Genomic DNA, 22,800 nt, shown 5'->3' on the forward strand with positions numbered 1-22,800 from the left:
AGAGAGAGAGAGAGAGAGAAACCTTCCCCATCTCAGGCTTCCTCCCTTGGACACTAAGGTTTACCTGCACAGCTCCAAGAACAAATTTCTCCATGCTTCTAAACTGACCCAAACAAATTTCCTAGTGATCGCCGGGCAGGCACCGGCTGCACTGCAACGCACCACGGAGACAGTCTGTATCCCCTGAGCCTCCTAATGCAAGACCCAGATCCATACCGGGAGATAAAAGTCTAGACAATAGACGGCTGTTTATGACAAGGAGGCTCTCCAAGTTTGGGGCCTGGCGATAAATCTCTGGCGAATCTTCCTGTAACTCAACTTCTGGCTGTAGTGAAGAAAGAGCCACGGAGACCGCCGAGGAAAAGCAGCAAGAGGTGGGCAGACTTAAAGCTTGTGAGCAGAAAGCGGCTTCCTTGTGCAGTTCTAGGCCAGCCGCCCGCCCACGCAAGGCCGTCCCTCTGTGTAAGCTTCCCATGGAGTTTCCTAGCACAGACGAGTCATGAGGAATCAGAAGTCGGGCTAAGGTGCAGGCAGAAGGCAGGGCCTGGAGGCTGGGACAGACCCACAAACCATTGTTGCTAGGGGCAAGGGGCCTTTTTTTCTGGGTGACTGGGATCTTCTGTATCACCCTAATTTTTATATCCCCCCCCTCTCCTTTTCCATTTTGGATTGACGACCTGCTCCCTTTTGCATTTTCAACCCAGGCATCTGATTACAAGTAAGGAGCCACTGAAGTTGATCTCATAAAAATGCCGCGAGATCACTTTGATCAGCGGGGACTGGGTCCGAGCCTAAGTAGGCGCTAAAGCCGGGGAATGGCGGCACCAGCCAACCGGGCCTCTGCTCCGAAGCGTAGCGGCTGATCTCGGTGGCCCAAGAGGGCAATCCCCCAGAAAAGGTATTTTCTGTGGAGTCGCAACTAGCTTTGGAAACTAAGGCCCAATGGCAGCGGCTCCGTCTCCAGACTGTTTTTAAGACATGTCCTTCATTTTAGAGTATGGGATTGGGGGTGGTGAAACTGGCTCATAAAATAGGGCTTTTATGGGAGAAATGGGGTCGCATTGCTAGCCTCCGGGGACTACCCCTCCACGGAGGAAGCTGGGTGGGGCGGAGGGGGCGGGGGGGGAGGCCACCGGCTTTGCTCTTTGCTCCCCCTACCTTGTCCGTAGGCCCTAGGTTCCACCAGCAGGTCCACCCTCTTTGGTGGCCTGAAGCCTTGGGTTTGGGCTGAAGAGAAAACAGGCAGTCCCATGCATTCCAGATCCCTGAGGACAGTGTGCGGCATGGATGTTCTGGATTCAAAACAAACCTCTAGCTTGAAAATGCCAAAGCATGCTAAAGGATTTATACTGTGCCTCCACGTTGCTGCTTAGGAAAAGAAAATGCGCAAAAAGCTGTGAGCTGTTCTAATTGAGAGCCCTTCCTCCCAGTCCAGCCCCGGATTGTGTGTAGGATTTCCTTCTTCTTATTGACCCCACAAGAAGCTGAATTTAAGGCCTCCTCTTTTCCTCCCAGTGTTTTCTTCCAAGCTCACAGACTATGAGGTGGTCTCTTTTTACCTTATCAAGAATTGCTCTCTAGAATTCAGGGAAGGGGCGAGGAGAAAAAGGAGGCACAAGGATGGGTGCCCAGAGCTGGTTTTGGGAGGTTGCTCTAGGAACCACCCAGGACAGAATTCGGTAGACAGTGCCCCCTTCTGAATACAGCCCTGTTGTCCCTGTGTGGGAGGGAAGGCCTCTGGAGTCTGTCCTAGCTCTAGTCAGACCACCGAGGCGGCCGCAGCAGCTCAGACCACAGAGGCCTGCTAGCAGCCAAGTTAGCAGGGAGTGAGGTCACCGAAAACCCGCAAGAGGTGGTAGAATGGTTAACAATTGGAGTATTTAGGTGAAACCTGGAGCTCTAGCCAGATGGAGAGATGGCACAAACCAAATGGTGATGAGGATGTTAACAATAAAAAAATGATGACAGTTGCCTTCAGTAGTACCTGCAAGTGATAGGATTGGGGGCCACAGATGTGCCCATCCATCCAAACGTAAAGGGTGCTGTGACCAGAAGCAAACCCAGTGGAGGCTTTCTAGGTGGTCTAGACCCAAACCTAGGCAGGCCAGCCAATATTCCACTGCCACCTCCACCGCCACCCTGAGAATTTTTGCTAATCAACAGCTAACTGACCTCAGAGCCAGGGCCTTCTCTTCTGGACCCCAGCAGCCAAGTACCAGTTGCTCAGGTTTTTAAAAAGTTGTTTTTAAATTTTTGAAAGATCTACACCAGAAAGAAAAAAAAAATTAAACTTCATGCTTTGCTTTTATGGAGAAGAATATTCCTTCTTACAAGTCTCTGTTAGAGGACCCTAAAGTTTCCTAAACATCATCTCTGTGACACTCTTCTTTGCCTTTCTTCTTTGGTTTCAAGAAAATCAGACTGCTCTTTGCAGCGCCGGCCTCACTTTTATGGTGGCCCAGAAATAAACTCTGGTGGTCAAATTCAAGTGCTCAGGCCCCACAGCTGTCTTCTCACAGGAAGCAGACACCTCTACCCCCACCTCCCTCCCAGTCTGTGCAAAACAGGACTTAGGGGATTGGGCCCCTCACTGCCCAGGAGATCAAGAAGAAGAAAGAAGAAGAACCTAGTGGGGACCGGGGGCGGGGGGGGGGGGAAGCAGAAGCCTAGACCACCCTCATCTCAGAAAGAGATGGGGTCCCTCTGGCTGGTTCCTATCACTATTTGGGGAGCATTTTGCCTCTAGTAAATCCAAGTTTAATGAGGTCAGTGCAAACCCATAAAAGCCACAGTCCATAGTGCCCCACCATTATAATTAAAAATGTTGCCCCCAGCTCCTCCTATTAAAAAAAGAAAAAGACTAAAGGAAAGGGAAAGCGCAACAGATTCTTCTGTTTCTGGTCCCTTCTCTACGGAGATGCCCCCAATCTAGTTATTTGCCTTTGGTTAAGATCTGGCCAGGACTAAAGAGCACAGGAAACAAAGCCTAGCACTTAGTGGATACATAGAGGCACACTGGAAGTCTCTTTTGCAGTATTCCAAGCCCCCCCCCCCTCCACCAGAATGAGGCCCATGGTGGAGGCAGATTCCACCAAAAGGTTGTTCTAAAGGCTGAGATAGGCAGTCTTTGGAACAGGTAGAAGAATCAGAGGAGGAATGACTTTAAGAGGCTATATTTGGAAATAAGCTGGCCATTTTTTTTTTTTGTGTGTGTGTGTGTGTGTGTGTGTGTGTGTGTGTGTGTGTGTGTGTCTTCCCTGCCTGACTGAAGGTTTCACTGCTTCAGCAAAGAAAAACAAATCAAGTGCACTTGTAAAAGGAAAGGCAGGCGCTCTGAAGCCAGCCAGCATTAAGGATGGAGGGAAGGCTTGGACTACCATTGGAGGCTCCCCCTCTTAACACACACTACGTCCTAACAGGTCCTTCTTAGGACCAAGGCCACTGTTATTTTTCTGCTTGTGCCAGTTGTTCTGGCCCCATGGACTCTGCCCAGAACTGGTTCACAAAGTGTTTTATTTTCCACCAGCTGCCCAGATGTGTGCTGTAATGGCCAAAGGGACTGGAGGGTTAAGACTGACTGAGTACTCCCGGGGTGGCTGGACACAGCAGTCCAGGGAAAAGGCTTACAGACTTGGGGGAGGGAAGAAGCAGCCAGAGGGGCTAGGGGCTCTGGGCACCACCCAGCCCACTTCAGGACCAGGGTTGCCGGTGCATTCCACTGTTTTTCTGATTAGTACTAGAGCAGACACCTGGCCTCTCTACCCACCTAAGCTCCCCCAAATCATTAAAATATGCACACACTCCCCAAATTTAGTTCCCTTAATATATCCTGCCTGGACCTCTCTGCCAGGCTTTTTTTCAGCCTATCAGCTAAAGCTGCCCTCCCAATCCGAAGGGCCCCAGATAGAGAAGACAGATGACTCCCATTCTAATCTTTTTTCTTTGGGGTTTTGAGACTTTAAATTCCACAGTGGATGTAGCTTTCTGCACATTGATTGACAATAAAGGCAGGCATGAAATATTCACCCAGGGCCACTTTCTCATACTAAATATTTAACACAACATTAGAGGAGGTTTTCCCCAGACTTCGTCAGGCACCGGCTGGGCGGCTGGCGGGGCTGCTCACCACTGGTTTATGACTAATAGGAGTCCCTAGCCAGCGACAGCACAGCCAGCTAGGCAAAGTTGGGACACTGGCTCATAGCTGGGCTGCCTCACCTTTGGGGAACTTCAGCACTCTTCTTGGAAACCTATCCCATAAAAGACCTCCCTGTCTCTGGCCAGGAGGGAAAAACAATATAAAGGACTTCTTCAAACTCTCATAAACAGGCTCCGAGATTCTTCAGGTAGAGAGGTAAAAAGTGCCTCAGACTTGAGGGGAAGGATCCAGTATTCCTGGGGAAATCAGGTAGGAAAAAGTCCTTCCTCTTATCCCCAGCCTCTTGCGGAGTATAAGGAAGAGACCAGACCCCTAAACAGAAAACCATCTCCTTCCCCCAATCCTAGGGGGAAAAGAGCAGCTAGGAAAAAAAAATATACAATTACCCCCCCCCCTCCCAGCCACCGCCCCCGCCCATCCCACCGCCCACCCCACCCCAAGCCTCTCTCTCTCTCCTCCTTTGCTCGCTCTGTGGAATGGAGAGGAGGGGAGTGACGAGAGAAAAACGAATACAAATCTGCAATTGATTTTCATAATGTTTCTGCGGTGTTTGCAAACCAATCGCCTGAACGTCCCCGATCTTACCTAAGAGAGAACCCCTCCTACGTCTGCGAAGTGCTCCGAACTGATATATGACAATATCTACTTTGGATCACGTGCTCGGGGAGAGAGACTAAGACGGATAACGCGTCATCTCGCCTTCCCAAAATTTCCCCCCTCACTAGACCGGGTCTAAATCCTCCAGCCGGAGGAGGCAGGAGAAGAGAACGATGTTTAACTCGGTCAACCTGGGCAACTTCTGCTCTCCTTCCCGCAAGGAGAGGGGCGCTGACTTTGGCGAGCGAGGGAGCTGCACCTCCAACCTCTATCTACCCAGTTGCACTTACTACGTGCCCGAGTTCTCCACCGTCTCCTCCTTCTTGCCCCAGGCCCCCTCGCGCCAAATCTCCTATCCCTACTCAGCCCAGGTGCCCCCGGTCCGGGAGGTCTCCTACGGCCTGGAGCCATCCGGCAAGTGGCACCATCGGAACACCTACTCGTCTTGCTATGCTGCGGCCGACGAGCTTATGCACCGGGAGTGCCTGCCTCCTTCCACAGTGACTGAGATCCTCATGAAAAATGAAGGCTCCTACGGCGGCCCCCCACCCTAGCGCCCCGCACGCGGCCCCCGCCGGCTTCTACTCCTCCGTCAACAAGAACAGCGTCCTGCCCCAAGCTTTCGACCGCTTCTTCGACAACGCCTACTGCGGTGGCGGAGATGCGCCTGCCGAGCCCCCCTGCTCTGGCAAGGGCGAGGCCAAGGGGGAGCCTGAGGCGCCCCCGGCCTCGGGACTTCCGTCCCGGGCAGAGGCCGGTGCTGAGGCCGAGGCCGAGGAAGAGAACACGAACCCCAGCTCGTCTGGTTCTGCCCACTCGGCGACCAAGGAGCCGGCCAAGGGAGCCGCCCCCAGTAGGTAGCAGCGGCCGGGAACCCGAGGGCAGCGAGGGAGGGCGAGGAGAGAGGGGAGGGCGTAGGGAGGGAGGCCAGGGGAGCGCGGACAGCCTCGTGTTTTGGGTCAGTCCGATTTTATGTGGAGTTTTATAAGCATTCAAAGGATTTTATTATAACCTACAAAGCCCTCTCTCCCAACGACTCGACTTTTTACGACGGAGAAGGGGTGGGGAGGGAGGGAAAGGGGCTCTTTGGAAAAGCCGGGTGAGCCCCTCCTCCGTTATCTCCCTCGGTCTGTGAAATTTTTAAAAGTGCCACCATTGCGGGCGATATTAACTTTGATCGTGAACTTAGAGGAGCGTTTAAGAAAGGATGGGGAGCAGGGCTGCTGGGGGGTTGGGAGGGAGGGGAGGGGTGGAGGGGGAGAAAGGGGAGGGCGAGGGACAGAGCGGGAGAAATCCAGAGAAGGGGAGAGGTAAGGAACAGAAGCGGCGCGGCAGAACTGGAGCCCAGAGAGGCGGTCCAAGGCCACTCCATTTCTTTTTTAAATGACTTTTTTTTTTTAATGTTCAAATTACGAGTTCGCAGGACTTTGAGAAGAGCTCCCCCTCCCCGCCATCCCCCCCCCCCGCAAGCCGGGGTTTGGCGGTGACAGGGCATCGGAGCTCCCTTGCCCTGTGAATGAGGGTGTCGTTAGTTCTCCGGCGTTTGCGGCCTTGGGGTAGGCCCAGGCAGGCTGTGTGCGGGGCCGGGCAGGCAAGGGTGTCCCGGGATGCCAGGGCTCCGCAGGAGGCTCGTGGGTGTCCAGCTACCTCGACTGGCTGGCTTCTCCCCGGATTCCCCACTGCTCTCGCCTGATCTCACTCCTTCGCGCCGATTCTCCGCGGCTCCTTCCGATTTCTGGAGGAAGGGATCGTGGACTTGCAGAAGCATTTAGGAGAGCCGCTTGGAAGCGGCAAGGGCAGCGCAAAAGCAGCAAACAGGGAGCCCCCAGGGAAAGCACGTGGCGCAGGCAGGCTTTCTTCCACCGGTAGACCCTGTCAGCTAGGGCTCTGGCCTGAGAGGCAGGAGGACCACGAGGCTCTCAGTGAACCCGGCAGTGAGATCGAGGCTTGCCCCAGTGCAGCGGCTACGGAAGGAGAGCCGCCGGCCTAGAGGGAGGGCTGTGTCAGCGGCAGGGCTGAGAGCTGTGCTGCTGGGCATGGAACGGCCGGGTTCCGCTAGGGTTGCCCGGGGTCTCACGTGTCTCTCTCCCCTCTCCTCGCACTTGCCCCTTCCCCTCCCTCCAGACGCCCCCCGCACCCGCAAGAAGCGCTGCCCTTATTCGAAATTCCAGATCCGGGAACTGGAGAGAGAGTTTTTCTTCAACGTGTACATCAACAAAGAGAAGCGGCTGCAGCTGTCCCGGATGCTGAACCTGACGGACCGACAAGTGAAAATTTGGTTTCAGAACAGAAGGATGAAAGAAAAAAAACTGAGCAGAGACCGGCTGCAGTATTTTTCAGGAAATCCGCTGCTGTAACTGCGGTCCAGGTCCTTAGGGATGCAGGGAAGGAAAGGGGGAAATTTATTTTATTTTATTTTTTATTTTCTAACTCGTCTTTTTTTCCGCGGGTGGAAAACTGGACTGTGGCCAGGGCTGGCCCCCCACTGCCATTACTGGCACGTCCTTCCAGAACTCCTTTGCCTAGGGTCTAATTCACTGTAAGGGGCAGAGACCCAGCCTGGAAAAGGGGGTAAGGGGAGTGCCTGACCCCTGGTTAGTGGACCCCGTTGGCGCCGAGGCCCCAAGACTTTATTTAAAAGAAAATACACCTTGCAACAAAACTCTTGCTGCTCGGATTGGGTGAGGGGAGGGGCGGGCACAGTGGGCGCCAGAGCTGAACAATCCTTGAACTCGAACCTCCCCTTAAACCCGAGTGAAAAGATCCACTGAGCCACCTTGTCTGCGAGACCTCCTGGGCTCCCCGCCCCCACCCCACCTTGCCCCTCGATTAGGGGGCAGCTAAATGTGATCCTGCCTTGCTGTGAAGTTTCTGTACCTTTGACCTGGTGTTAGGTGTGCAAAGTCCAAATCCTACCTCCGTCTGCGCCTGGCCCCGCCCGAGCCTAGCTGTTCTCGCCCTAACTGTGTAGAACCCTCTTTTGAAAACTCCTAACTGGTGCGTTGAGTTGTCCTAACCTTTTCCCAGGCAGTATCCCCCCTCACCCTCCCCACCCCTCCTCCGCGGATTTATTGCTAGTCTATGCAGTTCTTACCTCTTTTTAAAAGGAACAGGATTGGGATGGGAAAGGCATAGACGGGGTTGGGCACCTCCCCAGAGCTAGGGCCTGACTTTTTGTAAATATGTGTCCTAAGCCTCTCTACCTGGAGAGGAAGAGGAAGCTCAGCCATCTCCATCTGTGTGAGTGAGTGCGTGTGTACATGTGCAATCCCCACCCTAACTCCTGTCTTAGAGGGATTGCTGTGATTTTTTTTTTTTTGGTGGCAAATAAAGATATTTCATTCTGTTCAATATTATGATTTTATTTGACCTTTTTATTAACCCCTCTCCTCTTAAAACTTCCTGTGCTCCCAGGACAGCAGAGGAGATGGTGGAGGTGGAGGAGGAGAAAGAAAGAGGAGGAGGAGGTGGTGGTGGTGGTGGTGGTGGCAACATCTATTGGAAGAGACTGCTGGTGAGAACCAGCCTTGAGGTGAGGCAGGCCAGTTCTGGGACACTGGTGCTCAGCTCCACTGGCAGGGTCAAGAGGCAGCCTAAGATTGCTCCAGCTTTGGAGCAGAGAACGTCCTCTGGTTAATTCTAAGCTCTTTTATCTCACACACACCTCAAGCTGTATCCAAATGCCCAACAACACTTTCTGTTTAAGTACACTTTTGTTGTGGAGTTAATTGTAACCATCATCAAATTTAAATTTATAGGAATTTTCTTGGCTTCACCATTCTCCTGCCAGATGTCTCTGTCTGTCGCAGTCAAATATGGCTGAGGGTAGAATCCCCCCCCCCTGGCATTGGAATTTTAATATACAGTTTTAAAGGAAGGAATGGAGAAGAAGACGAACCAGCCCCCCTCCTTGTCTTCTTCACAGCCTCTAGGGGTGGGAAGATGGGGCCCATCCCCTTCCCCTTTGGCCCAAATGGTCAGGCTCCTCTGGACAGAACCAAACACCTAGGCTGGAGCCACCCTGACTTTTATATATTTGCTGTCTCTGAATAAAAAGCCTCAGAGATGTGTTTTGTAGGGATTAGCAAGGAAAAGGGAAAAGAGAAAAGAGGGAAAAGGTGACCTATGAAGACAGCCTTCCCACCAGTCTGTAGTTGCTGCATGTGTTTGTTTGTTTGTTTGTTTGTTTGATGCTGGTGGAAAGTCAACTACTCCTTGGAGGTCTTTCGGTAAGGGCAGTTCTCAATGTGTTATTCAACATAAGAAGTTCAGACCCAACTCTCTCATCGTCCTGTCTCTCTGTTTTTATGGAATTCCAAGAAAATGTTTTCATCCATGCTACTCTGTCAGATGAGAGGGAAAAGCACCTTGGGTCCCAAGATTAGACGTTGCTCTCTGTATTGATGACAGAGATTCCTGACACATTAGATGTCTGAATCTCTAATTTGTAAGTGTGGCTCTTTGAGATTTGTCAACTTGGGTGTATTGTGGCTCACAATCTCTCATGTGCTCACAAACATTTTATTATTCAAGGCAGTGTCCTTATGTGTGAACTTTTGTCTGCATGAAACAAATGTGACCTGGTGCACACCGCCATGCCCTCCCTGGTGTGTGAACACTGTCACTATTTAATGAATATGAGCACAACTGGGGATCCTCTGTGTGTGTGTCTATGGGGGATTTCTTGAAATGTGATGTTTGTCCACTATAAACAGCTATACCATGGATTTCCATGCTATCCTGCCAACCATATTTTCTATATAACAATAGCCGGCCATAGAACAACAAACCTATTTAAAAAGGAAACTATTAGCCTCCAAAGAACCCCTTCCAGAAGATATTTCTGAAGAACGAGAGGAGAGTTATCATGAAAGAAAAACAAAGGCTTGTGTTATCTGAGCTTGCCCATCTGTGGTCACACACACACACACACACACACACACACACACAGGGAAAGAGAGAGAGAGAGAGAGGAGAGAGAGAGAGAGAGAGAGAGAGAGAGAGAGAGAGAGAGAGAGAGAGAGAGAGGAGAGGTTTCTTGCCTCCAAGCAAATCCACCTTCAAACTCTTGGGATATCTACCCCCCACCCCTCGCTAGCAGGGCACTCTGGGCTCAACCCCTTGGGGTAATCCTCTCCAGCCACAACGCTGCCCTGGAACAAAAGATCGCAGTCTAGACGCCGCCATAAAGCATCCTCAAGCCTCTAAACCCAGTTTCATTTTGCCCTTTAACGACCCAGTCTGGCCTGTGTTAGAAAATACTTCCGTCCTAAACAGTAAACAAACCCACAGTGGACGGTCTTGGCTCTTCCAACACACCCCCAGGCACCCCCACCCCATCATCCCTTTGCCCCACATTTTCCCTCTTTTCCCTCCAGCCTTTCTCAGCTCCCAGCTTCCCCATCCCCCAAGTAAATAAACCAGAGGCCGAGTTCAAAGTTTCCTGGAGCTAAGGAGGAATGTTGGTTGTAAAAATCCAAGTTTATAGCGCACGTGGGAGTTTACAAGGGTATTAAGTGGTGTGGGCTGAGAGAGCTCTCTGGGCCCCACCCCCTTTCCACTATGGGCTTTGGGGGTGCAGGGAGAGTCAGAAGCCCTTGAAATGAGAAATTGGCTGGAAGTAGTCTTGGATTTGGAGTTTCTTTGTCACTCAGACCCTAGGTGGCTGGGGAAATGCAAAGCAGAGGTGCCTTGAAGGTGGGCCCATCACCCCCACTCTGAGAAGGCCCCTGGGTTAGTCTTCTAGCTGGAGCGACTGGAAAGCTCTACTAGGTGGGGGATGGGGAGAAAGCGGGAAAAGCGCAGCCCAGGTGCCTGGAAGTAAAGAGAGCTGGGTAACCGGTTAACTGCAAGGGAAGGAACTAACTACTGTGAGCTCATTTCTTGAGAAGCTGACAGAAGAGAGGCCTTTCCTCAAGAAGGCGAAGGAGAACTTTGAACTTCAAGGGAGTCAAGGCCACTACTCCTTCCTCCCTCATCCTAACCCTCCCGCCCCTCTTAGGACTCTGTAGAGCAATTTCTTTCCAGGCCAATGTTCCCTGAAGAGAGTAGCGTTGTTTACTAAGCTCTTCCTGCTCAGGGTTGGCCAGTATAACGTGCACGCGACTGCACTCTTTACTATTCATATAAACCTTTAGAAAAGGCGACGCCCTGGAAGTTTTTATAACTTTGTTTGGCATAAAACTTTTACAAGATTCCCCCTCCTTGAAGGGGAAAAAAAAAAAAAAAAAGCTTAGCTTAGGTCTTGCCACAGGATGGAATTTTAGAGAAAGATGAGCCCTGAGACTTCATCGTAAGTGTAAGGGAGCGCTTTTCTTTGGTGAAGTGGGGAGGAAGGCTTGAAAGTCAGGGGTCAATCCTTCTTGAGGTCTGCCCAGGCTTTGGGAACTGCCAGCTAACAAAAGCTGCAGACGTTCAGGAAAGCCCTACCTACCAAGTATTCAAGATGTGCTTTTTATAGAACCACTGAATTTTTAAAAGGACAACAGTATAACAAACCTTCCCAGTCACAACACCCTGTTTTATTGTGGCCTCTATTCTCTCTCTGTGTCTCTCTCTGTGTCCTCCCTCTCTCTGTCTCTCTGTGTCTGTCTGTCTGCCTGTCTCTCTCTTACACACACACACACACACACACACACACACGCACGCACGCACACACCACACTTTCCACCCGCTTTTCGGAGTAGTGAACCCCTAATTTGGAGGTGGGGGCTTCTTTATACAAAGCCCTATCTCTATTGCCTGTGGGGCTTAAGGGGGAAAATCCAAAAGCCAGGAAATTCTTGCCTAGAGGTTGGAGTTGCTGCAGAAGCAAAGGAGGCATCAGCCAGCAGAGCTTACAGTGCTCCTGGTTCCTTTACAAAGAACAAAAGTACTTATGTAGGGAACATGGCCTTGAAAAGTCAACTTACATATGAGCCTTTGAATCTGCCCTCTACCTGTTATTGACAGATCTTCAGTCTCTCATTTCTCCTAACTCCAGTGCTGACATCATAAATTAGTTAAACTTTAGTCTATTTAGGGTTCAGTTCCAGATTCAGAACAAAGATACGTTTTCTCTAATTGTGGGTCTGGTGAACCAAGTTCCTTTCACGTGATAGAAATAAAGACATAGGATCCCGGGCCTGGCGATCTCTTCCTTCTGATGGCGACTCTGAGGCCTGGCCGCCTTCCTTCCGAGCAGCTGAGCTGAGCTGAAGCTGAAGGCAGAAGGTCAACTCCAAGCCCAAGCAAGCGGAATAAGGAGGAACGGATCCAGCCTGTCATTTTCTTCCTCATGTAACCCAAAACAACAGAGGAAAAATAAGTAAGCCTTCAGGGAGGGGGATTAAAAATTCTCAAAGGGAAGCAAGAAAGCGAAGAAAGCAAAGAACAAAGTTTATAATAAAAGAAGAAAAAAGAAAAGGAGGAAACAAGACAGCAATTTAAAGTATTGGGGAAAGAAAGGAAAATTACAGAGGAAAAAAGAAGGAAAAGAAAAATAGAGAAAGACATGAGAAAGCAGGGATATGAAAAAGAAAGGAGAGAAAGGAAGGGAGAAAAAGAAGAGGGGAAGAAAAACAACAAAGAACAAAACAGACCTTTAAAAAGAAATTTAGCTAGTGAGGGAGGGTCCTGTTTTTTACCTTCAGGAGTAAAGGCAGCCCAACCACAGTGGACAGTGACTAGAAATCTGACCTACTAGGGCAACTCAGAGAAACAAACCACTGAAGTGGGGACCCGGCCCCCCTCCCAAGACATCCTCTTTTTGGGCTCCTCCTCCCAACGCTTCTTTTTGAGGTGTGTGAGGTCTGGTTTCGATTCCATAGGCAAAGTAAAGTAACCAGTCGGTTTCCGAAGGGCCCCGGAAGCAGTTAGACTGACGCGGGATAGCGAACTTTGGAATTCAAGGACTGCAGGAAGCGCTTTGGGTAGAAGTGAATATTTGAGGCTGTGAAGCTAGACGTGTGGGTAGACGCTGTACTCCACAGCCTCTTGGTGCAAGTGTGTACAGGGTCCAGGTGTGAGACCAAGAGTGCTGGCGGCGCTGCCTGTCGGGTGCCTGCAGAATCCGAAGTAAAGCAGGAGCCCCTTTCGGTCCTCTCAGCCTCTCACCTTTTTACCTGTTTGAACCTTTCTCCCCCGGACCTCCGAGCATTCCACATTTTGCTTGGAGTTTCTCGGCTCTCGAATCAAGTAGGAGCAGAGCTTGGTGCTCTGGGAAAAAAAAAAGAGAGAGAGAGAGAGACAATTGTTCCTTCAAGGTTTGAGAAAGGAACTAATCTCAGCCTCCAAAACAAGAAGAAAATCCCAACAGTCAACGGTGCAATTCTGTTTTCCATTTTTGCTTGAAGAGATTTCAGTAATACACATTTTTTTAAAAAACTATATTTAAATATTTTTTTAATTCCACAAGGAGAGCCGCTCTTCCTCTTTCTCTTCATCTTCAGACTTTCCCGGATCATCCTTAAAGTCTCAGGGAAACTCCGACAATTTTCAGTGGAGAAAACAGGGTGTTTCTGGGGGCGATTTGAGGGCTTCAGATGAAAAAAAAAAAAAAAAAAAAGCAGCTTTTTTTCCCCTGCGCATTCACAGCGACCTTAAGGCATTTGCACCTGAAGAACTGCCAGGCCCTTCTGGAGCCAGCCTGGAACCCCTGAATCCTCTTCCGTTCCCTTGCTCACCGACCCAAAGACAGCAGGAGGCCCAGGCCAGCTCAGCCGAAGCTGCCCTTCAGCGTCTGGATACTGGGCGGGAAGAGAGAAAGAGCCCGGGCCTTTCTCTTAGGGCGGGTGGGATTCTTGAGACGTGGGCACAGCCTGAGCCCCACTTTGGCCTGAAGCCCCCCTCCCCAGTGTTCATTTCCTCGTGTTGAGGTAAGAAGAAGAGGAGACCCAGAGTGAGGTTTAAGTGCAGCGCTGTTCTCACTGGGGGAAGTTGAGGAGATATCTTTAAAAAAACAAAACAAAACCCGAACGTATGGGGGGGCGGTGACTTTAGCAATACAGACTTCCCCTGGGCCCCAATCCAGTTGCCAAGGGTGCCCTTCGGGTAAGGCCAGTGGGCGCCTGGCAGCGGCGGCAGACTGGGTGGCTGAGGCGGCACACATGCCTTTGAACGCCAGGCCTGGACAATAGGACGGAAGCTGCCTTTGCTCGTGGCCTCGGGAAAGGCGAGCCCATGGGGGCAGGGCTTGAGACCCAGGCTAAACAGGACTTTCTCGACCCACACAGAAGCTCCCTATCAGGGCCTTCTCTATCTCTTCTTTCTCCTTCCCTCCAATAATACAGATCCCAAAGTCTAGGGAAAGCTAAACAAGTTATTCACGTCTGCGTCGTCCGAGCAAGCCAGAGAGCTTCTTGCTTAACAGCTCTGGGTTTTCGTTTATCTTGAGTAATTAGAGGCAAACATTTGTCCCAACGGGGGTCCCACTTAGGCTGATGAATTTGATTTCTTGTTTCATTAATGGGCCGTGTTTATCATACTTCTAATTATTTTAACTTTAAACACTATTCGTTCTTGTGAGGAGGGTTGAGTTGAAGCACGAGGCTTTTTCTCCTAAGGGCATTATTTCCACCAATAATGGCAGGAATCCTGAAGCAACTCCATTCCCTCCCATGGCTGAGGCTGGAGAGGGCTTTGCGATGGGGGTCTGGCTTGTAGGAGAGACAGGCCCAGAGGCGGAGAGACTATGTTTCTCTCTTGATAGCTAGCCCGTTTCTATCCAGGAGTATATTGTTTAAGGACTACTCTAGAATTTGTCAATTTCATCCTTTTTCTAACTCTCACCATCTTCTGGGGGGGGGCTGTGTTTCAATCCTACAGTGCCCTGCAAATCTCTTCTCTCGAAACCTTCCACCGGCCAGCACAGCATCAGGGCGTAGATGGAGACACTGTCCCTCCTCTGGTTTCTATGGCTTCTATCACAGAGATAAAAGCTGGCAAGAGATGAGGTGGTCCAGAGATACCTGGCTGTTGGAGAAAGGGCCCTATGAGACTCAAAACAGAGGACAGGGGCAGGATTTTGGGAGGACAGACTCCAGGGACAGGCACACCATGGAGGAAAATAAAAAGAGATGTGAAAAAGGGGGGTGGGAGAGCCCCCTAAAGCCATATAATTCTCAATTGCTTTGGTCTTTAATTTCATCGTCTCATAAATGAGGAAATATCAGTTCCCATACTAAATTTTTATCCCCAGCTGATAAATATGACGGGAAATTTTCTTTGGGTCCTCGTAAAAGGGAACAGTTTCGATCAAGCTCATGGGGAAAGACTTATGCAGATAATACAAACAGAGTGGTCATAAAGTCTGGTCTGTTTCCCGCGGGATGGGCAGTGGGACAAATGGCTCCTTAGATTGACTGCTGCTGGGGACTGTCCCAAGTCTGGTCTGGGGCCTAAGCAGCCTCACCTTGCCCTGGATAACCCCCAGGTTGAAGCCAGGGCGACCTCTGCAAATGAAATCTCCCCTGCCGGCCTGCAAACAAGTCACACTCCACGGATCTTTCGATTTTCTCTCCCCCCCCCCCCCCCCCCCCCCCCCCCCCCCGCCTTGGAATTAAGGAAGCCTTCGGTCTTCTTCTCAACCCCTGGCTGAGGGAATTTGGGGCAGTTCTTTCCTTAGTCCTTTTCGATCCTAGCTGTCTAGGGCCTCCAAGAACCGGTCCAGCTTCTCCATTCATGCACGCCAGGGCGGCTCGGCCCTGGAGTCCTTTCCCAGCCAGGCTCTGGTCCTTCGGAAAATGGAAAGCCCACAGCCTCTGCCCAGGGAAAAATGTGGGGCTACCGGAAAGACAAGTTATTCTCTGGATTCCGTTTCCTGAGGAAGGGGGTGGAGAGTTTAGTTCGCTTAGGAAGAAAGGTGATGGAGAAATCGAAAACACACACCTCCCCACCCCGTACTCCTCCCTTTAGTAAATGCACAAAAATATACCGCCCCCTCTTCTTTAAAAAAAAAAAAAAAAAAATCCCAACCCAATCGCTTAAAAAAATCCTTGTCGGGTGGTGTTTGAGTCTTGTGCGCCTTTCCAGTGTAGGTACGCCACTCCTCCAACCCAACCAAGGCCTGCAGGTTAGGGCTTTCTCTCTAGGAATATTCCTTGTTTTAGTAGGGGCAAGGTCAAGCGGAAAACGAGGACCCGCGGGCACATGGAGCAAAGCAGCCTACCTAGCCCGCTCCAAGGGCAAAGCCCATAAACCGCAGCTGCTCATCCCAGTAGGGCCCAGACTGCAATTCCAGGGTTAGGAAGAGGGTGCCTCTAATCGCCAGCTTCCTCCTTCGACTGATCCCTAGGTCCACTGGGATCCGCCTTTGCCCAGAATCCCTGGCTGTGACCCGTTTCCGGGCCCACTCCAGACATTGGAGACTCCCAGTTAGTCCCCACATGGAACTTCGAACTCAACCAACCTCCAAGACCTGCGGTCAGGAGCTCCCAGGACCAGGGACCAAGCCGGAGGAAGCAGGAGGCAAGAGAACAGAAACTTTAAGCCTGTTTTTGATTCTTTAACTTTTTTTTCACCCTAAGCCCACTGGAGATCCCTCCCATCTCTCCCAAAGCATTACCCGGCTCCCAACCAAGAGAGGAAACGGAGGGGGGGGCGGGGGACGTGGGGGGATGAGGAAAGTGGAAGGTGAAGAGAGGGGAAAGAGTACCTGAGTCTTGTCTTGACCTTTTAATTTGAATTTGACTGTTTTGAGCCCAGGTTGCCTTATTCTCTCTCTCTCTCTCTCTCTCTCTCTCTCTCTCTCTCTCTCTCTCTCTCTCTCTCTCTCTCTCTCTCTCTCTCTCTCTCTTTTCCCCCTTCTCCACCCACCTCTCCCCAGGAGCTACAGGCTGATTCTCTAGTAAACAAGTCTCACTCTTCTCAGAACAGCCCTATGTCCCTCCACCCACCCCACCACCACCCCACCGCCCCTACAGCCCGGGGGGCGCTTTCTTTGTTCGCCAGGAAGGGCTCCGGTGCCCCTACCCCGAGGCAGCTGCTAGGTGGCGCTGTTACTCCACGCTGCGCGCTCCGCCTGCCGACAACTTGACCCCGCTGACGTCACGACCGTCTGAATCATCAAGGCCATTTTCAAATCCCATTGGTCTAGCCGTCACATGGTGAGGACCGAATGCGCGGATAATTATGGAGCTGATATTTCCCCCCCCCCCTTCTTTTTCCTCCCGCCCCTCCAACCGCCCCCCCCTTCCCGGATGGGGGAAAAAGATGTCAGCTCCTCCGCTGTAGTATTGCTCCTTAAAAACCCCTCTCTCTGAAAATGACATGCCCTCGCAATGTAACTCCGAACTCGTACGCGGAGCCCTTGGCTACGCCGGGAGGAGGAGAGCGCTATAACCGTAACGCAGGAATGTATATGCAATCTGGGAGTGACTTCAACTGCGGGGTGATGAGGGGTTGCGGGCTTGCACCCTCGCTCTCCAAGAGGGACGAGGGAGGCAGCCCCAGCCTGGCCCTCAACACCTACCCGTCCTACCTCTCTCAGCTGGACTCCTGGGGCGACCCCAAAGCAGCCTACCGCCTGGAACAACCTGTTGGCAGGCCTCTGTCCTCCTGCTCCTACCCACCTAGTGTCAAGGAGGAGAATGTCTGCTGCATGTACAGTACAGAGAAGCGGGCGAAAAGTGGCCCCGAGGCAGCTCTCTACTCCCACCCCCTGCCGGAGTCCTGCCTTGGGGAGCACGAGGTACCTGTACCCAGCTACTACCGCGCCAGCCCGAGCTACTCGGCGCTGGACAAAACGCCCCATTGCGCCGGGGCCAACGAGTTCGAAGCCCCCTTTGAGCCGCGGGCCAGTCTCAACCCGCGCGCTGAACATCTGGAATCGCCTCAGCTTGGGGGCAAAGTGAGTTTTCCTGAGACCCCCAAGTCCGACAGCCAGACCCCTAGTCCGAACGAGATTAAGACGGAGCAAAGCCTGGCGGGCCCAAAAGGCAGCCCCTCGGAGAGTGAAAAGGAACGACCCAAGACTGCAGACTCCAGCCCAGACACCTCGGATAACGAAGCTAAAGGTAAGGCCGCCTGGGCCGCGGGCCGGCTGGGACGCTGGGGGCACTGGTCTTCGTGGTCAGGACTGGGGGCAGGAAGATAGGGGAGGGTTGAATAGAGGCCTAAGGAACTCAAAGACTCTGAATTGACCCTGGGCTTGAGGCTCCTGTTTGCTTAAGGCTGGTGGCCTGTCATTTAGCAGAGGAAGGTACACAGCGGCGTTGAGGTGCCAGGATAGCCCGGCCCTTGGGTGCATTAGCGGAGGAGGGGCGCGCTACAGGCAGCCCGCGGGCACCCTGTGCTGCACCGGCGGTGGCCATTCCTTGGGCGCAAGATGGCTTTGATTGCTTTTTCAGTGAAGATGTCCTGGGGGCTCACGTACCCAGCTCAAGTCAAAGCTATCAAAAAGCTTAAAATGGCGATCCTTAGGCCAGCGACCAGAGAAGGCTTAGAAACGAGTAATTTCCCTTCCGTGCATTTTCCTAATTGTAGAAATGTTTCCTACAAAATACAATTTGTTGTTCATGGGTCTGATTTGTGCATGCAGTTTGTGACCCTGCGATTTCTGTCTCAGCAGGGGCCTTGGGCAGCAAGGCTGAGGCCGGAAGAGGTGGAGGTGAAGGGCTGCCCGCCACATCCCTCCCTCCTCCAGATGCTTGGCTTGATGGTGGCTTTGGATCAGGGTGTTGGAAATGTTCTCTCTCTCTCTCTCTCTCTCTCTCTCTCTCTCTCTCTCTCTCTCTCTCTCTCTCTCTCTCTCTCTCATTTAAAAAAAATTTGTATGTTTTTCTGGTTAAGTTATGCCCCCCATTGGTTTTTAAAAGCAGCTCATAAATGACTGGTTGGAAATTTTCTGTGTGCGTGGCAAGCGGTTTACTCCTGAAAAGGAGTGAGGCATTGGATTGCTTTATGATTTTTGGTTCAAGAGAGAGAATGCTCAGGCAGAGTTCAAGCCCAGTGTTGGAGAGTCATTTCTTCTGTAACTGAGGAGTTTTCAGGACCCTTTGCTGTTATCTGGAGAAAGAACTCAGAGTTCGAAATAGGAGCAGGGTTGGAATGCTAAGGACAGCGGCTGCTCTTCCTGAAAAGTTGGAGCAAAAAGCATCAGAAAAGCCCCAATGGGGAGGAATAAACCTGCTGTCCCCTAGACACCAGCTACTGGCGGTGGTGTCTGAGGCTGGCTCATCGGTGGTGTGGAAGTATTGAGAGTGAGTCAGGCTGGAGGTGGCCTGGACCTTGTGTGTGGTGCTTTGTATATGGGTGCAACTGCACACTCATGTCTGGCGGCGATCTCTCTCTCTCTCTCTCTCTCTCTCTCTCTCACACACACACACACACACACACACACACACACACACGCTCATGGACTCTCTTGGTGCTCAGAGGCAGAGCCTTACCCTCTTGGGTCTGCTCTGCAAAACAGCCTTGGTAAATCATTCCTTAGAGATTTTGACCAGAAGATGCCCTTGGCTGTGCTTGTGAAGATGAGAGAGTGAGGCACCCATATCACACATGTCATGGCACATGTGTAACACAAACTTTTAATTTTATTCCCTCCCCATAACCTCTAAGCTGGGGTGGAGGGCTAGGGTAGAAAAACCTTCATCTTAGCCATACCAAAAAGCAAAGTCAAGGTTAACAAGTCCACCTACTAAACCCAAACTACACTCACTTTGATAGACTCCCCTTTCTCTCTTTGCTGTCCCCCCAACCATCTAAGCCCTCTCATCCCAAAACACCTAGTTTGCACTTTGTGTCTCTCCTTTCCCTCTGCCCCTTTTTGGTGTTTCCACCAGGCCAGAGGCAAAGAGCTTTTGGCTAAGGTCTATTTGTAATTTCTTTCCTCCTCTTAAAACCCAACAACCCCAATAAAAAATAAACAGGGTCGAGTTAGGTGTGGAGAGCCTGTAAACAGTTTGGCAAGAAGCTGCAGGTGCAGAGATTGGAGAAGAATGAGAGACATTGGCATTTCCTAGACTATAGCCTCAAGTTTACACCCCCCCCCCACTGCTGTTTCCTGGTTGCCCTAGGGATCTTTCCATACCACAATCCAGACAAAATCCAGGACACAGAGGGCTAACTAGGCATAGGAAAGAGAGAAAGCTGAGTGCACACAGAGCTGTCAGCAAAGTTATTTCCTTGGTATCTGCTCCCTAGCCTTTGGACTCCAAATTACCCCCCTTTAACGGGTGGCCATGTTCTCTTCTGTCACTTGAAGAGCAAGGCTGGTCCATTTCAGTAAGAATACTAGAGAGAGAAGCTAACAATAAGACAATAGAAACACACATTATGGTGTCTTCTCATATATGTAGATATTTACCCAGATCCCACCTGTGTGTACATATGTATAGGTGTATTTGAAAGCATACACAGCTACCTACACGTGGACTCTCAGGGGGACGGCAATACCTTAGGGTGACTCCCTTTCTTGAGCTTAAGTCCTCTGGGCAGGGGAAGTTGTCTGACCATCCCTTAGCGTGCCTGCCTCAGAGCTGTTGCTCCTGACCCCTGCTGTTCAGACAGGTCTCCCTGCCTCAATTATACCTGAAGCAGATGGGCAGGAGAAGAAAAAGCAAAGGAAGGCTCTAACAAGACAGTGGTACTGTGGCGATTCAGGTGGGAAGGGTAGTGTGTGGGGGGGGTTCTAGTGCAGGGACCCCTGAGACGTTTTTGACTGGCAGGCACAGGGGCAGAATCCCGCCACAGAGTTGAAAGGGGTTAAGTCTCTCTGGGAAATGACTCTGAGCTGTGGGGCAGACTCTGCCATGAACATGCTTTTTCTGGCTGACTCGATTTTCCCCCCCAGAGCAGGACAGAGTTGAGGGAAAGCTTAGAGAGGTTCAAGGCAACCGCCAGCATCAGGGAAGGCATTAAGAATCTGTTAGGACAAAGGTGGCCTTGACTGATTTAAATGTAGTAAAAAACTTTGATCATAAAAGCCTCCTTGGTTTCTTCCCTGTAAGTGTAGACTCCCTAAGAAATTCCAAATGCCCAGGAGAACCGGCTCCCAGGCCTGTGAGGAGGGCTACAGTAGTTCCCAAAGTAGGCTTCCAAAAGCTGCACCAAGGTCTTGCTTCTTCCAGGGATACTTATGTAAACAATGTTATTTTTAACAGAGGAGATAAAGGCAGAAAACACCACAGGAAATTGGCTGACAGCAAAGAGCGGAAGGAAGAAGAGGTGCCCCTATACTAAACACCAGACGCTGGAATTGGAGAAAGAATTCCTGTTCAATATGTATTTGACGCGAGAGCGCCGCCTGGAGATTAGCAAGACCATTAACCTTACAGACAGACAAGTCAAAATCTGGTTTCAAAATCGCAGAATGAAACTCAAGAAAATGAACCGAGAGAATCGGATCCGGGAACTGACCTCCAATTTTAATTTCACCTGAGCCAGCGTCATCTCCTCCCCACCCCCACCCCCCCACCCCAGCTCTCTTTTCCCCGCCCCCTCCTCCCTTTGTGCCTGGTGATATTTTTTTTTCCCCTCTCCCTGAGTATAAATGCAACGCGCGCCTGGAAAAAAAAAAGGCAAAGACCTCAGACTCTCCTTCCAAGGGACCTATGGCTTGTGCTGCTGCGAGAATGCTCCCACCTAAAGCATGAAAAATTGGGGTGCTGGGTTTCGGGGTGTTGTGTGTGCCCTCATAGATGGGGCGGTAGTGTGGCCGGTGTGTGTGTAAGCCCCTCATTCACCCACGCACTCACATGCAGCATTCTGTTCTCTGTGCAAAGTTGAGATCAAATCCATCTGATTGTAGGGGAAAAGAAAGGAGGAAAAGAAAAATCAAACAGAGAGGGGTCTGTAACCTTGGAGAGCACAGTTAGAATTACTCCCTCCTTGCTGCATTCCCCCCCCCCTTAGAATAATAGACAGTCTTGAAAGTTCGGCTAGTATTTGTGTGTGTCATAGCAGCCAGCATATAGACTCAACCTCCCCTATGTCTTTCCTTCCCAGTGCCTCTAAGATTCTGCTTGAAGTATTTGTCCTGCTCTCTGCTTTTCTCCCACTCCCCTCAGCACCCTCTATCTCTCATCCCATAACATCTCAGAAATTCCATCCAGAACAACAACAACAAAAAAATTAAAAATAGAACCTAGCAAAGTAAAAATAAAATCCACCCCCCACCCCATTGTCCTGTCCCTGTCTAGGAGTTGTGTTATTTAAAGATATTCTGTATGTTGTATCTTTTGCATGTAGCTTCCTTAATGGAGAAAAAAAAAATCCTAATAAATTTCCGGATTCTTAATCCTCAAATGGGTGGCTTTTTTTTTTTTTTTTTTTAGTGTTTTTTTTTTTTAGCGACACCCCCTCCCCCAAAACACTGAGTGTGTGGATATGTGTGTGTTTTGTGTTTGACTCATCTCCTACAGCCTTTCCAGAATGTCTCTTGGCGGGTTTAATGTAAGTGAGAGACCATAACGTTGATTTAAATATTATCCAGGTGACCACAATAAGTCAAGGTCATAAAACAGTAATGTCAGGACGGTCTTGGTGCGCGCGAGAGGTGGATTTTATGATCTGCAAATATAATGTGGTACTGCAGTAAAAGATGCATTTAAAGGTGACTGGAGGAGGGAAAAGAGGCAGAGAGCAAACTGCAATCTTGAAGAGCAGACGGATCTGATTGCCTTTGGTACTGGGGCTGGGTGCACCCCACCACTGCTGGGGGTACCTCAGGAGCCCCCACCCATCTAAACAGAGGAATAAACTTAACCGCCGGAGGGGCACCAGGAGCTCAGCCCTCCCCCTCGACAGCAGCTAACAGAAGCGCCAGCGGCAGCAAGAGGAGGAGGCAGCGACGAGGTAAGAGAATCGGTTTCTCGTTCTTCTCTTGGTGGTGGACTGAGGACTAGCAGCGTCCCCAGGTGCCTGACGAGCTGCGTGTTGTGCACAGAGGAAGGTGTTTTGGGCATCTGTGTTTGCTGAGAGCCCTGGATTTGCCTTGTGGCCGCCGGCAGTGGAGAGCAGAGGCTATGAGCTCCGTCTCCTCCCCTCCCTGGCCCACTGCCGTGGGGTTCGGTGGTTAAAGGGGTAAATTGGTGGTTTTGGCTTCTTTATCTTTGAAGGCA

At 50.9% G+C, this 22,800-nt stretch overlaps 2 protein-coding genes across 2 annotated transcripts; both read left to right on the forward strand.

Annotated features, from left to right (window-relative positions):
* Positions 1 to 4,929: 4,929 nt before the first annotated feature.
* Hoxc11 (homeobox C11) lies at positions 4,930 to 7,742 on the forward strand. Its single transcript, XM_051160465.1, is given in 3 exon segments — positions 4,930 to 5,297; positions 5,299 to 5,609; positions 6,881 to 7,742. Coding segments are annotated over 3 exon segments (912 nt in total). The 3' UTR covers positions 7,114 to 7,742.
* Positions 7,743 to 16,922: 9,180 nt separating this feature from the next.
* On the forward strand, positions 16,923 to 21,147 carry Hoxc10 (homeobox C10). Its single transcript, XM_051160462.1, has 2 exons — positions 16,923 to 17,748; positions 20,842 to 21,147. Exons 1-2 carry the CDS (start codon positions 16,998 to 17,000, stop codon positions 21,117 to 21,119), a joined length of 1,029 nt encoding a protein of 342 aa, XP_051016419.1. The 5' UTR covers positions 16,923 to 16,997; the 3' UTR covers positions 21,120 to 21,147.
* Positions 21,148 to 22,800: the final 1,653 nt, after the last annotated feature.

This window comes from Acomys russatus, chromosome 17 (assembly GCF_903995435.1).
Source record: "Acomys russatus chromosome 17, mAcoRus1.1, whole genome shotgun sequence".
Classification (NCBI taxonomy): Eukaryota; Metazoa; Chordata; class Mammalia; order Rodentia; family Muridae; genus Acomys; species Acomys russatus.